At 29.1% G+C, this 11,612-nt stretch overlaps 1 protein-coding gene across 3 annotated transcripts in view; it reads right to left on the bottom strand.

The window, feature by feature from the left end:
* Positions 1–590: 590 nt before the first annotated feature.
* LOC119604553 (facilitated trehalose transporter Tret1) overlaps positions 591–11,612 on the bottom strand; it is a 39,370-nt gene continuing 28,348 nt past the window's right edge. Inside the window, exons 1-4 of one of the 3 annotated variants that reach the window (XM_037957234.1) lie at positions 3,337–3,411; positions 2,649–3,260; positions 2,328–2,579; positions 738–1,304 (exon numbers count right to left, since the gene is read on the bottom strand). In XM_037957234.1, the coding sequence (XP_037813162.1) occupies positions 738–1,304; positions 2,328–2,579; positions 2,649–3,236 (1,407 nt within the window). In that variant the 5' untranslated portion in view covers positions 3,237–3,260; positions 3,337–3,411. Of the gene's footprint in view, positions 1,305–2,327; positions 2,580–2,648; positions 3,261–3,336; positions 3,412–11,612 lie in introns of those variants that run through there. The other 2 variants (XM_037957233.1, XM_037957232.1) reach the window with 2 other exon arrangements.

Below are 11,612 nucleotides of genomic sequence, written 5' to 3'. Positions count from 1 at the left end.
CTTTAATATTGTTAAAAATACTATATTTCTGTTTATTATTTCAGTCTTATAGAGTGCAAAATTAAAATAATTCAAACAACTATTAAATATTTACATTTCTTAAGGTTGTTTTTTCATCGAAAATTATTCTTTTAAATATTAAATTTTAAAACAAAAGCACACATAATTTAAAACAAAAACAAAGAAAAGTAAAATTTTAACTAAAAACAAAATATTACACAAATTGTAAGACATTTACTTAATATGTTTTTATAAATAAAAATATGTACACACAATTAAAAGTTATACAAATGGAAACGTTTTTAACAAACACCGTTTCATTTCTCTTTGTGTACTTAAAAGTGTTAGTATTAGAGTGTGTGTGTATATATCTTTCATAAATTCTTTTCTTATTAATTAAACAAATATGTTTCTATATAAAATTAAACAATTAAAAAGTCCTTGCACTTTAACATTAAAGGAAAACATCAATACGAAACAAAAAAAGTAATTGCTTTCAAACTAAATTACAAAAAAAGTAAATAATAAAAATGTTTAACAAATGACAAAATGATGAAAGATGATAATTTAAATTAATAATAAAATAAAAATAAATTTCCAGTGTTTTTTTTTGTTTGATGTGTTTTTCAATGTGGTGTGTAGTTAAAGGACTGTATGCTTCATGTCCTTTATAAAAAGAAAACTAACTGACTGTTTTTTTTTTGCGGCGAGACTCTTGTAAATGAAATCCTTTAGATTTAGATAACATTACCATTTGATTGATTTCTGTTCGATTTACCACTCAATTCATCTTGAATCTCATTCAAACTTTTGCCTTTAGTTTCGGGCACAAAGACGAATACAAAGATGCCACCCACTACGGTTATGCCGGCGAAAAGCCAGAATGTTTCACCACTACCCAAAGCATCTTTCAAGTTAACAAAAGTCTTAGTTACAATAAAAGCCAACACCCAGTTAGAGGTACCAGCAATTGAACCAGCTACACCTTTAATATCTGAAGCAAACAATTCACCCATCATCAACCAGGGCACGGGACCGAAACCAATAGAGAACATAATGATAAATACACACAAACTGCTGACGGGCAACCAGCCGAGATTGGCTACGGAATCTCTATCGTTTTCTTTCATATAGAAATAGACACCCATGGCAATGGTGGAAATGGCCATGACACTGGAAGAGGCCAGGAGTAAGATACGACGACCCAATTTATCGACTACCATGACGGAGATAAAGGTGGCAATGACCTGCATGATGCCAACAACAATGGTGGAGAGGTTTTCATCAATACCGGTTTCAGCATCCTGGAAAAAAGGGAAAGAAAGTTTAAATTAATAAAAATTTATTAAAAAAAAAGTTATATGAGGTTTCAACATTTGGGATTTGATATAAAGAAACTACTCGGGAAAAACTATAACAGTTAATTAATTGTACTCAATCTGGTTCAAAATTGTCATCTTGAGAAGCGATTCTGTGGAAGGGTTATTCTATGGAATAATTTTGGAAAAAGGGTTTGAATCAATGATGTTTGTTCGCTCTTGGAACTAGTTCTAGGATATGATTTTTATTCGAAATGTTTACCTTCAGAACTGGTTCTGTCAAAGAGTTTCAAATCGGCTCTGTTTCTATGTAGGGATTCTGCAATCAGTTCTTTTAACAAAGATATTTGAACGAATTTGTCACCTTCCGAACAAGTTCTAGGGAAGGTTTTGAAACAGTATTGAACTAGTTCCTTTTTCCATAGATTTTTGTTCAAGATTGTTGTTAAGATTAGGACCAATTCTAGACTAGACTAGACGCCTGTACTTATTCTATTTTTATCCAGTTTTATAAAAGCTTTTGAAAGTTATGAACAGTTAAGGAACTAGTTCTTTTTTCTAGAACACAACTAGTTCTAGAACTGATGATACACCTGTACTTGTTCTATTTTTTCATTGAGACCAAAGATTTTGGTTCGAAATTTTTACTATTGGAAGTGATTCTGTGGAAGCGATCTTTTTAAGCACTCAATGATCCTCCCGAAATGTTTTAATAGTCGAAATTTTTAAAATCGGATACAAATTACAAAACTGAATACGATGAAAACAGTCGAAATTTTCGACGGAAAAGAGAAAGCATTATGTAGTGAGTATCTCAACACTATATATTGATAAAGGTCTTTGAAAAACTTTCTATTATCTTTTAACAATATTTACCAACAGTAATATTATTAATCCAAAAGTACTTATTACGTCTTTTTGACATTCTTAGAGGTCGTATGAATAGAGATAAAATATGTACTTATATCTATTTATTAAAGAACATGACGATCAAGCATGACTACTTACCCTGAAAATATCGGTTGAATAGAAAATAACGGCATTGATACCACTCAACTGTTGGAAGAACATAAGACCCAAACTGATGCATAAAGCCTTGATGGTAACGGGACGCATGAGAGCACTGCCAATAGAAACAGGAGTTTCTTTGATTTTTCTTTCAGTCTCTTTTAATTCTTCGATTTCCATACGGTAGTCATAGTCCTTGCCGCGTAACCATTGAATAGATTTAACGGCGCTTTCATTGTTATTTTTAGAAACCTACAAATTTAATTAAGAATTTAATTAATTAATCGTTTAATTTAATTTTTTATATTAAGAAAAACTTACCAAATAAGTAGGAGATTCGGGCATAAATACAAATATTGCGCCAAATACTAAAGGTAAAATACCGCAAACAATACTCATCCAAAATACATCTAAACCGGCACCGACGGCATACACAAATAGAATACCTGCCGTTATCATCAACTGGAAGAAACTACCCAGTGTGCCACGTATATCTTTATGTGCTATCTCACCCGTATACATGGGTGCTGTAACACAGAAGGCACCACCCGATATACCCAAAATAAAACGAGCCGTATACATCATTTCAACATTTTGAGCCCAGATCAGGAGACACCAACCCAATGTGAAGGGTAAGACCAACAAGAGCATAGTTAATTTACGGCCAATTAGATTGATAAGAAAACCAATGGGTACACAAACAAAGGCAGCACCCAAAGTCATGGCAGAACCAATCCAGGAGAAGGCATTTTCATCGACAGGGAAACCATATTTACCCGTAGTTAGTTCACCTTGAGCGGGAGAGGTCCAACCTAAGAGAGTACCGGCTGCAAAGGCTCCACCAGCAGCTGATAACGCTGCCACATATTGTGGCAGGGTTCTGGAATTCGATTCAGTCGTGTGAACCATGTTATCGAGTAAGTTATCTTGATCCTAAAAAGATTTAAGGAAAATAAGAAATATATTAATAAAGTGTTTTTATAATTTTGGGTTTAAAATAAAACAGGACTTTTTTTTAAATCGCTAAAAGGGTTACAAAATCTGTTGTGCTTTGAGGTATTGCTATTGCAAGACTAATTGAAATCGCTACAATTAAAATTAATATTTTAGTTTAATGCTGTTTTTGTTTACAGATAATAAAAATATTAACAATATACAGGGACGTACGTAATATTTCAGAAAGGTTTTCAAAACAAGGAGATAATAAAAAAAACAAATTTTTATTGTCCACAGTTGAAATACATGTCAGTTACTTAGACCCCCATCAATTTCTCTGCTACTGCTTTCCTATCATTTTGTTTGTTAGTTAAAGGGATTTCTTGCAATCGTTTCTAATACAGATATTAAATTTATGAACCCCGATAACAATTGTTGTTTTCAATTCTTCAAAATGTCACTCTACGCGGTTTCATTGATGTGCTCTAACTGCACTCAATTCCCCTATACAATCGTTAGATAAATATTGTATAAGAAGTTATTGAAAATGTTGTATAATAAAAATTTCATTCAAAGTTATTTGTAAAAGTTTTCGAAAATTTTGATTTGAGTCTTTTCAAAGTACTCTGCTGGACTTTAAACCAGACTAATGGGTTCAAAAAGAGATCTCTCTAAGATTCATTTAATTGCTGATCCCACTGTGACAAATTAGAGGTTATAGGAGTCTATATTAAGTATTACTCATTACTTAAAGATTTATCCCAGATAACTCCTTCATACCTAATGAAAGGGAATACCAAATTAACACTCTCTATTCTCGGTACATAATAAGGATATGCTTAAGTCCCCCCCAAGGAGTATTCAAGTGACGCTCTCTATTCTAGGTAAATATCGGACAATATTAGAATAGATGGGACACTTTTCTTCATTACTACAACTCCTGCCGTTGTCATTGTACTCGAGACCTAATTATCAGGCAAGGGTGTCTAATGACATAGACCTCGAGGTCCGATAGGCGATTTCAGTCGTACTTCTTAATATACTTCTGCAAATGAGCCAGTAAGGACCTCAATATCCTCAACTCTTCTTATCACGCTAGTCCTTACTTAAAGACCTTAAATCTACATTAACTTACTTCAACTATTTTGAGATAATTTCAGAATCTATAGAGACCTCAAATATCTTAAGATTAAAAATTATTGACATTAAATCGTTAAAGAAAATTTTGGAAAAAAATAAGTTTTTTATCTAGAAATTTATTTGCCCTAAAGTTTGGTAACTCTATAAAGGTTATTTGTAGGGGATTTTAATATCAGTTTTATATCATATCAAGTGCTTTTATCAATGTTCTATAGAAATCTGTAATCGAAAAATATATTAATCCAGAGGATATGTAAAATTACATGTAAAATATGTTGTTTATTTAGACACACATGTAAACATATTATAAACTAAAAGTAAAGGTATTAGAGGTAGTCAAAAGCAGCTAAAAATCGGTTCAAATTAATTGCTCTTGTCTTAATAAGAGAAATTTCTTTCGAAGTGACATGCTCATAAACCTATCATTCACAATAGATGAGTTTGTTTACAACAACTGTTTATTGTTTACAAAATATATTGAGTGTTTTTCATTTAAAAACATTAAAATAAAATTACGATCAAAATTGGAAATTATTTATATAAAGAATAATTCTATTGGTTCGAATACAAATTTCAATATTTTGTACAAACTAAAGATCCTAAAATGTTCCCTATCATTTAACCAATTTAAATTGCTGGCAGTACTAATATGGGAATGGAAACTATGGCGCAATCTTTTAATAACTAAATGGCTATTTGTTGGCAATTTTCAATAACAAGTGTTATTTAATGAGGAGGATTTGCAAAATTAATCCTAAAAGTTATTCAGTGATTTGTAAATAAACAAAACTACAAAAATATATGACGCAAATATATACAAAAACAAAATAAAAAAGTCAGGTGTTTTAATAAAAGCAAACTTTAAACAAAAGAATTTTTGAACAAAAAAACTAAAAACATTAAAAATTTCTATTGTTTTCCAAAAAAAAATCAAACAAATAAATCCTAACAATATGGCCAGCTAACAAAATATAAATAAGGCAACACTGCTTTTTATTGGCTGCTTAAAATATGGCAACTATTGTAATACGTAACGGGAAAAGGAAGTAGATAAATAAGGTTATGCCTTTATTAATAATAATTTTTAAAAAAAGTTATTAACTAATACAGTACAAAAACTTTTGTTTAATACTGTAGCTAAAAGTTTTGTTAACAAAAGAAAGCTTTTTCGCTAACAGTAAAAGTATTGAAACTTTTTGCTGGTGTTTTCTTATAACTGTTAAAAAAGCTCGAATAAAAATGGTCAAGGTGTTAAAAAGATAACAAAAAAAGCTTTTTTTGCTTTGTTTCCCAATAACAGTTAATGTAAATTTAGAACTTTCCGGTTAAATTGCATATAAATTTGGTTATTTTTTTTGTTGTTGTTCCTAAGTCAATGTTGTTTGTTTACATAATAATCAAAAATACATAAAAATTAAAATTCCAAACAGGTAAATGTTAATAAAATCAGTAAGCCAACAGCTGGCTATTAGTTTTTTTTAGCTTAAAATAAAAAATATATATTTCACAACCTATGGGGAATATTAAGTACATTGTTTAATAAAAACAAACAAAAATTCCTCCTCTACTTTGCGTACGTAAGTGACCAAGTTTATTGCATTCCAAAATAATGGCAAGGGGCGAGTATTAAGTGTGTAAAGAAAACAAAGAGCAGCAAGAAAACAAATGCCCTTTTTGTCCTCTGTTAAGTAAGTATAGTATAAGCTGTCTGTCGCGTTATATAGTAGAATCACTAACAATACAAAGAAAAAAAGTTATAGAAGAAATTTAAAGCTTTTTGCGGTCATATAAACTTCATAAATATCTATATATGCAGACTATATAAACAAATGACGTTTTTCTATTTTGTGTTCTTTAGGTTTTGATTTTCATTTAAAATACGTAAATGTGGTCTCAAAGACTAGACACACCCCCTTCTGCTGTTTTTTCAACAACAACCTTTTACTTGAGTTTTATATATTTGCAGGGTTGCCAGCATAATTATTTTGATAGCTTAGTATTATACGAATAACGATCTATAGTTTAGGCTATAGTGTAGTCTATAGTCTAGTCTATGGTCTAGTCTATGGTCTAGTCTATAGTCTAGTCTATAGTCTAGTCTATAGTCTAGTCTATAGTCTAGTCTATAGTCTAGTCTATAGTCTAGTCTATAGTCTAGTCTATAGTCTAGTCTACAGTCTAGTCTATAGTCTAGTCTATAGTCTAGTCTATAGTCCAGTCTACAGTCTAGTCTATAGTCTAGTCTATAGTCTAATCTAGTCTAGTCTATAGTCTAGTCTATAGTCTAGTCTATAGTCTAGTCTATAGTCTAGTCTATAGTCTAGTCTATAGTCTAGTCTATAGTCTAGTCTATAGTCTAGTCTATAGTCTAGTCTATAGTCTAGTCTATAGTCTAGTCTATAGTCTAGTCTATAGTCTAGTCTATAGTCTAGTCTATAGTCTAGTCTATAGTCTAGTCTATAGTCTAGTCTATAGTCTAGTCTATAGTCTAGTCTATAGTCTAGTCTATAGTCTAGTCTATAGTCTAGTCTATAGTCTAGTCTATAGTCTAGTCTATAGTCTAGTCTATAGTCTAGTCTATAGTCTAGTCTATAGTCTAGTCTATAGTCTAGTCTATAGTCTAGTCTATAGTCTAGTCTATAGTCTAGTCTATAGTCTAGTCTATAGTCTAGTCTATAGTCTAGTCTATAGTCTAGTCTATAGTCTAGTCTATAGTCTAGTCTAGTCTATAGTCTAGTCTATAGTCTAGTCTATAGTCTAGTCTATAGTCTAGTCTATAGTCTAGTCTATAGTCTAGTCTATAGTCTAGTCTATAGTCTAGTCTATAGTCTAGTCTATAGTCTAGTCTATAGTCTAGTCTATAGTCTAGTCTATAGTCTAGTCTAGTCTAGTCTATAGTCTAGTCTATAGTCTAGTCTATAGTCTAGTCTACAGTCTAGTCTAGTCTAGATCCATTCTATAGTCTATAGACTAGTCTATAGTCTAGTCTATAGTCTAGATCCATTCTATAGTCTATAGTCTAGTCTTGGTCTAGTCTACAGACTAGTCTATAGAACATCCAGTCTATAGTCTAGAACATCCAGTCTATAGTCTAGTCTTTAGTCAAAATTTCTAGATATTGATTAAATTTTACGTTTCCTAGAGGTCTCTACAAAAAGTTTAATTTGACGGTTTCTAGCGGTTTTTGTAAAACAATTTGACCGAAATTGGTAACAAAAAAATGGCAACACTGAACTCGATTTTGACCAAAAATGTTTTCTATGTCAAGTTAAAAATTCTACTACTACTTTTTTGCCCATCCTTGTAATGTTTGTCTTTCAATTACCCACCAAAAGCTAAATCCCAATAACGTGCTAAAATCCCTATCTCTAGCAGAACTTAATACCCATCTATCATTTATTCAGTCATCACATGTTTAAAAAAAAAAGATATATATTTGTCAGCACCACACAATAAGTTAAATAAAACAAAAATTAACTTAATAAAACAAAAATAGCCAAAAATAAAATCAATATTAAAAGTTAATGTATGCGAAGATAGATAAATATTTACTACTACTATTTATTTATCTTAAATTTAACAAATATTTGTTTTTTTTTTAGTTTCTAATGTGAACGCTATACGCAGATGTATACCCAAAGTAAAGAAAGACTTTTAGGGGTCACTTTGTAACGCCCTTGCCTTAATGCCTTTCACAAAGTTTTATTTATTTGTTTTGACTTTTTTTATTGCAAATCGCCCACTCCACTAAAAGACACAACAGGGATACATGGAGCTATTGAGATGATATAGAAAAAAAATCACAAGATGTAAAAACAATTTGTTTGCATTAACTGGTTCTACAGGTTGGCAACGCCTAAATGGTCCTTCTTAACATGTGCAGGGTTGGAAAATGGGAATTATTTATTTGATTTTTTAATAAATTATTAAAATTTTTAACAATTTTGGTTAGTTTTGGAACAGTTTTTAAGCTTGTTAAGAAACTTAAGAACATTTTTTTTAAATTGCAGTTGTTATATAAATAGTTTACCCCAGCCCTGCTTTTGTAATTGTTTACGTAAAGATACTATTTACTATACCCTACAGTAATTATGTTTGTCCTTATATTTATAAATATTTCTGGGCATTCGTGCTGTTAAACGTTTTTTTATTTATACCTCCTTTTACTCTATACCTCCAGTAATCAAGGTAATCTGTTGTTATTGTTTAATATCAGTTCATTTATTAGCTTCCCTGCTTTAAAGATAAGTCATTTTATTTTGTAATTAAGTTCATAAAAGGAAAAAAAAGTGAGCAAAACCTTAATGTAATTTAATAGCCAACACTAGTTTTCAGTTTAAAATAGTAATGACTTCTTCCTACACATACTCTTCAGCGGACTGACACTTACACTTGGAAAGTGCTGGCAGCCAGGGACAACTTTACAGGTTTTCTTATTTGTTGTTTTAACTAGTTTTTGTTTTAAAGGTATTTGCAGCATTTGCTTTAGAGTAAATAAATCTAGTCTTAAACTAAGTACAGTTGTACAAAACCTCAAAAAGAATTATAATCTTGGTCGTAGTTAAAATTTAACGTTAATTACGGGATGTGGTTTATAAGAGTGTTAAATTACACTAGTAAATAGTTGGATTTTATTGAAAATGTGTCAAGTGTTAATGTCAATAATGTGACAGAAATGTTGTTGTAATGAGAATAGGAAATGTTACTTGGTCATAAGTGACAGACAATTGAGTTATTCAAAATGATATTAAAACTCAAGGTAGTCCAATTGAGATTTTAAAATGAAATTAAATGTCAAAATTATCAGACTTATAAGAGAATGAAATGAATACATATGTATAAATTTAATAAAAAGTTTGCTAAAGCCTCCAATACGGATGCCAAATTTGACAGTCGTATGGCTCTTTTCATTCTTTTAAATAATTCAAATAACAAGCAAGTTGCATTAGATCAGGGATGTATTTTCATGTAAACCCATACAAAAAAGTGAAACAGCTGTTTTCATCTTTGTTATTGTTTTATACTTTTATTCTCTTTTTTGTCATACGGATGGAATTTCATTTTACTTTTTCATTAGACTTGTCGTACGTAAAGTGTGATCGTGTAAAGGGACCTTTAACAATATTTCCCTAACATAAATAGTATGAAATTTTGCAACCCTGTTGTTAGAACTCTGTAAAACAGTGATGCCAATCATTTAAGTGAAGCTTTGATTAAGTCATTAAAAATTGTATAGAGTTGTTAAAAATAAAAGCTGTTTAATTAAATTTTTATTAAAATTTAATTAATTAAAATTATATTCTAAAGTTTAATTTGCTATTTTATTATTTTTAGAGAAAAAAAATCTTAATAATATTAAAACCCCCAATTAGGTTTATAAAATAAGAATATAATTAATAATTAAAAAATGTTTTTATGCGTTTAATATCAAATAATATATAATAATAATATAATACTAACTGACATAACTTTCTATGGAAATTTTTCATTAAAAATTCTAAACAAAGTGTCAATAAAAATTTATTTAAATAAATTTATTCATATGGAAATGAAATCACATAAATCTAATATAAATAAACATTAAATAGAATACCAGATTATGACAGTTGTAGAATAATAATGACATTTCTATAAAATATACATATTTTGCATAAATAATACAAATATAATTTCTATTATATAAATATGTCAAATATTTTAATGAATTAAAGTGACAGTTAAGAAAAAATTGCGGTAGCAAAAATATTTAAAATTTTTTAAACAGTGAAATGTCATTGAATGTCATTATAAATTTGACTTGACTTTAAAAATGTTTTAAAAAAATGTTCGGTTACATACGAAAATTATATAAAAAGGCAGCTTTTTTGTAAATATTAAATAATAAAAGATTTTGCAAATTACTTTTTTAATTAAAAATTATGGCATATTTTTGTTAAAATTGCTGAAAATATAATAAAAAAGAGAAACTAAAATTCAAATTTATAAAAGTTTTTTTAAAATTGCACAAAAATCAATTGCTAAAAGTCAATTAAACTTTATAAATAATTTAATCAATAATAATGCAATTTATAATTAACATAAAATTTAAGAAAAATTGTGTTAATTTTTATGATGTTTTTACACACTCCTCCATTAAAAAGTTTTACTTTAAGAAATAAAAATTTCTTTCATTGTTATTTTCCACATTTAACAAAAAAACACTACTGTTTATAATAAAAATGTTAAAAAAAAATTTAAAAGATTTTTTTTTGCATTTTAATTGGCCTTTGGCCAAAATATTTTTTTAACTGAACTTTTTCCATGGATTTATCAGCAGACAAGGGATTGGTTTGGTAATAAATGCAAAAAAAAAGATATTTTTAAAAAATTGAAGGCATTTTTAAACAAAGAAATTTAATATTAACATTAACCGTGTTTTTTTTTGTTTTAATTTGCCCACTGTCCTCATAATTGTAAATGTGTTTTGAGATGACATTTTTTTAAATTATAATTTTGCACTTTATTTGTTTAACACAAAGATAAAATTTATAATTTTAATATTGAATTGAACTTCTATTCCCTGTAGGGTTCTGTTGAATTGTTGAAGTTTTTAAAGACTATAGACAAAACTTTAGTCACGACTATAGTCTAGACTCTAGACTATCAAGAGTCAATCACGAATATAGACAAGACTAAAGCAAAGACTATAGACAAGACTATAAACAAGAATATAGTCAAGATTTTAGTCAAGATTTTAGTCAAGGCTATTGACAAGACTTTAGACAAAACTATAAGCAAGACTATAGACAGGACTATAGACAAGACTATTGTCAAGACTATAGACAAGACTATATCAAGATTATAGTCAAGACTATAGACTAAACTATAGTCAAGACTATAGACTAAACTATAGTCAAACTATAAACTTGACATAAGACTCGATTATAGTCACGACTATAGACTATATTATAGACAAAACTATAGATTAGACTTTAATCAAGACTATAGACAAGACCATAGTCAAAACTATAGGCATGTCTATAGTCAAGACACTGTACACAATAGTATTGATAGACAAGACTATAGATAAGACTATAGACAAAACTATAGTCAACACTATAGACAAAACTATAGTCAGACTACAGACTATAGTCAAACTATAAACTTGACATTAGACTAGATTATAGTCACGACTATAGACTATATTATAGACAAGACTATAGATTAGAC

The sequence above is a fragment of the Lucilia sericata genome, unplaced genomic scaffold (genome assembly GCF_015586225.1).
Source record: "Lucilia sericata isolate MDLA Ls3-8-SP2 unplaced genomic scaffold, ASM1558622v1 Contig000403F_arrow, whole genome shotgun sequence".
Classification (NCBI taxonomy): Eukaryota; Metazoa; Arthropoda; class Insecta; order Diptera; family Calliphoridae; genus Lucilia; species Lucilia sericata.
This window is presented reverse-complemented; position numbering and strand designations above follow the sequence as displayed.